The sequence below is a fragment of the Monopterus albus genome, unplaced genomic scaffold (genome assembly GCF_001952655.1).
Source record: "Monopterus albus unplaced genomic scaffold, M_albus_1.0 scaffold400.1, whole genome shotgun sequence".
NCBI lineage: Eukaryota > Metazoa > Chordata > Actinopteri > Synbranchiformes > Synbranchidae > Monopterus > Monopterus albus.
The window spans coordinates 278,466-282,818 of record NW_018128280.1 but is presented as its reverse complement, the minus strand read 5'-3'; the positions used below and the strand labels follow the sequence as shown (position 1 = coordinate 282,818).

Genomic DNA, 4,353 nt, shown 5'->3' with positions numbered 1-4,353 from the left:
TAAAATAATAGTTTATTATTATGATTTAATATTTTATCACACAAATATTAACCTAAAAGTCTATTACTACTAATTATTGATTGAGTCATTTCATATTAAATGATATGCTCGGTGAAATGATCCATGTTAATTTAATGTAGCTAATTTAGCAGTAGGGCAGCACGGCCGCGAAGTGGTTAGCACCGTTGCCTCACAGCAAGAAGGTTCCAGGTTCGGGCCCCACCTGGGACCTTTCTGTGTGGAGTTTGCATGCTCTCCCCGTGCTTGCGTGGGTTCTCTCCGGGTACTCCGGCTTCCTCCCACGGTCCAAAGACATGCAGCTTAGGTTGATTGGTGTCTCTAAATTGCCCTGCGATGGATTGGTGACCTGTCCAGGGTGTAAACCACCCCCCCCCGTGACCCCGTTCCGGGACTAAGCGGTAGAAAATGAATGAATTTAGCAGTTGCAGTATCATGTTGAGAGGACTAAACTCAATACCTTAACTTTCCTTAATTCTCTAATAGAGACTAGAACATTTATAAAAATCATTTGTGGAAGTGAACTCACTGTTCAGGTTTGTCCAGCAGTTTGATTTCATCTTCTTTAGACTTTTCATAATGTCTCATTATCTTGTCCATCTCATCACTGGTGGCTCTCTATGAAGCGACAACACACAGTCCACAATCAAGATGTATATTGACACAGCTATATATGTTCAGTAAACCGCTGTAAATGTAATTCTTACTTTGTTATTAGAATATTTTAATATATAATAAGTATTAAAATAATAAAATTATATTCATTTATCAATTTTTAAAGCTGTGACATGACTTTACAGCCTCATCTTTTTCTTTATGTCACACAGGCTTCTCCACCATACTTACATTTTCATATAACGCCTCAATGGATTCCAAATCCACTACAGTGTTGTCCACAGTAAGAACAGCTGGAACCATAAAGATATTCATTATAACCAGTCAGTATTATAAAGACAAAATCTCAGTCCTGCTTCCAGTGCTTAAAGGACAAAATTGTCTTCCTGTCTATGGAGTAAAGTCACCACAGCACATGATTCAGTATCATTCAGCTATCATTTACTTAAATTATATGCATAATATAAAATATTAAGTTAAGGTGCTAAAGCTGGAAGTGTGGCCAGGAGTACTCTGGAAGAAGCAGAGTGAGGGATGACATGTGGCTCAAGACAGAAAGCCATGCATAATCGCTCAGACCACATTTAGAACTACAACAGCCTAATGTTTGTTTAGCTTGACTACAACACTAAAAACCACAGTGTGCAGACAGTGGCACAACAAGAGACACCAATTCCTGTTCTTTATCTGGAAAGTGTCACATTTATGGCCTGGTGAGGGAGGATGGGAGGGGGACCCAATGGGAGGGATGGCTCCAGTGCTGATCAGCTGACAGTTGTCTGGTTGGTGTCAACCAAGGAGGGCTCTGCACCATCTACTATTCTTAAACTGGTCAATCAGAACATTGCTATCACCAATACCAAGCACACACATCAAAACCAAGCAAGACTGTTGCATTAGTCTGCATTACCTTTAGCTCGGTGAACGTAATAAACTTGCAACTAAGAAGCATTTACTGAATAACAGCCTATAGGATGACGCAATGTGAATATGGAATGTGAAGTTTTAAAAGGTCATGCTACAAAAGTCCACATCAAGAGGTGATGGTGCTGGTTCTGGTTCTGCTAGAAAAATGGAGTGCATCCCATAGTGCAGCTCAGTGCAGACTGAGATTTGCACTGAGCTAAAGGTAATGCAGACTAATGCAACAATCTTGCTTGGTTTTGATGTGTGCTTGGTATTGGTGACAGCAATGTTCTGATTGACCAGACTAATGCAAATCTCAGTCTGCACTGAGCTGCACCTTATAATGTTACTACACTCTTGCTGCTAACATGCTGCTGACCTGATTAGGTCCCATACATCTTTTTATTTGTCCATATTTTTATACTGACTTATACAATTGTGTGTTATGTAAATAATATGTCTGTCTTTTAAGCCGAAAGCTGCCGGAAAAAATTTCGTTGTGCTATGCATAATGACAATAAAGTTTCTTGACTTGATAATGATAAAAAGGCAACTTGGAAAGTTTTACTGCTTGGTGAAGGGGTTGAAACTGTACCCTGATTATTTTTAGACCTACATCTCAGTATCCATGGGACAATTTGAAGAGTTGTTGGTAGGCAACAATGCAGCTCTTGGTGAGGAATAGGAGTAATTGCAACGACCTAGTTGACCCAGAATAGCGATTGGCTGTGTATTTGAACTAAAATATTGTAGTACTGGGGAAAATGAGGTGGGTACTGGAAAGGGAAGGACAGTTTGTTAAAAATGTAGCAGGGGAGGGAAGAAACTGGTTTAGAATAGAGGAACAGAGATGGAGCAAATCTGAAATAAATGTATCAAAATGGGGACAAGTGGAATAAATGGGTGGAAGGAGGTAGGGAATATAAAAAAGAAAGAACTTTTAGGGAAGGTATGAATGCTGTAGGGAAGGAAATTATGTCATAGGAAGATGTACACTCCATGTTGAAAATCAAAACAATATTAAAGCAAGTTAAGCGTTGCTGAAAAGGCATTCAATGATAAGAAGCTGCTGTACATGACACAAAGCTTTAAAAGGGTTTGAAGTTGCAGAAGGGGGGGTACTAGTGTAGATGGGCGTATGCTGTTAATTAGACAGCTGTGTTGTAATAAGCCTCGCATTGCCTCCATACGCTGGATGACATTGGCGAGACAAGTTGCCATCTGGACAAGCTGGGGATGAAGCAAATAGCATTCAGGGTTGCTTTGGTTTTGTTTGCCATGCAGCTATGATTTCTCCTGCTGCTGCTAAACGCCACTCAGACGCAAGGAACAACCATGAAAGTTTCATCAAAGTTAGTAGCATTCCCACCAGGAATCCCCCTCTCTTTTGTCACCCTGATTAGCATTTCGCTTTCTGCTCAGATCAAAGGAATGTTTGGGGAACGGTGCGAGCTGAGCTGACAGCTATTGACACTAGCTGCTTGTCGAGGCCGTGTGGGGTAGAAGATAGAAGGGTGAAGCCTTGGTGGGAATTGTGTGGTAATAGCTGATTCAGTGACACAGGCCCAATATTGATTTACCTCAGCCTGCAGGCTGTTGAGTGTTGGCTGCTGCTGACACTTTTGGAGTAAAGCTCTACTCAGTGTACCACACTACATATTATAAACACAGCGGCACCTAACTCTAACTCCATTGTTTGCTGTTTCAGTCTAGTCTACTTCAACCTTTACCTGATATTTCTGGAATTTAGTATTTGCTACTTCCCTCAATATTTGAAGATTGTTATTGAAACAAACCTTTGTTTGAAATGCAGTTTGTTCCAGTGGCAAAGCTTTTGAGTCGTAAAACCCAAACAGAGATACAGTTCAGGTCCTCCGATTTTTGCTTTATCCTAAAGTCTGTTAGAGTTGTGAATGTTTGTAGGTCATGCAGACCACCACTAACCCTGGGTTAAACAGCAATATCTCAGCAGACGGGTGTATTGCACTTAAAATGTTTTACTGTGTAAAAAGTGGTCCATTGTCTGTTTATCTTTAGGGGGACAACTGATGTCTTGTCTGCATTTGGGCAGTTTGTTGGTGAGATTTGCTCTGCTAAAATTCCCTAGAATAATGACTAAGGAGTCTGGATGTTGCCGTTCCATGTAAGTTATCTGGTCAGCCAGGTGTTGTGGTGCTTTGCTAACACAGGCCACTAACCAGATAATTGATAATCATTTTACTTGGCCAAGTATGTTATACATGCAAGGAATTTGTTTCCGGTACAGAACCGAGGCAGCCATCTGTGGCGCCAACTCACACCGATGGCTCTAGCCATCAGGGGCAACGGGGGTGTTCAGTGTCTTGCCCAAGGACACTTTGACACGTCGGCACCGGGATTCGAACCTTAAACCTCCTGGTTGGGAAATGACTGCTCTACCACCGCACCACTGTTGCCTCCCCATGAGAAACGGTGTCGCAAAACAATGGGCGAATCAGAAGTTATATCCCAGAAAAAAAGAAGAGTTCAAGCTGCTGCCTCAGCTCTCCTTCCATACAAAGGACAGCCATCAGAAAGATGCTCAAACATTGTTAGGAGAATGGTAATTGACAAGGTGTCCCTTGAATTAAGACATGATCCTCTCATATGTGCATTTGGAGATAGACTGCTGGAGAAACACGGGAGTGATCAATCAAAAGAAGGTCATGTCAGTCAAAAGATGAGAGAGTTGGGTAGATTTTTACTTGCTGCCAAGTCCCTTGACCGCGAAGTTGAGATGCTGCAAGATGTTTTGGTGCCACCTAAATTTTCTTTAGCTGTGGAAGCAGCAAAAAA

General features: G+C 41.5%; 1 protein-coding gene across 1 annotated transcript in view; it reads right to left on the bottom strand.

The window, feature by feature from the left end:
- Nucleotides 1–4,353, bottom strand: part of LOC109951634 (formin-1-like) — a 66,388-nt gene that overhangs the window by 21,100 nt on the left and 40,935 nt on the right. The window contains exons 10-11 of the mRNA XM_020586237.1: nt 865–926; nt 548–636 (exon numbers count right to left, since the gene is read on the bottom strand). Coding sequence (XP_020441893.1) covers nt 548–636; nt 865–926 — 151 coding nt within the window. The remainder of the gene's footprint in view (nt 1–547; nt 637–864; nt 927–4,353) is intronic.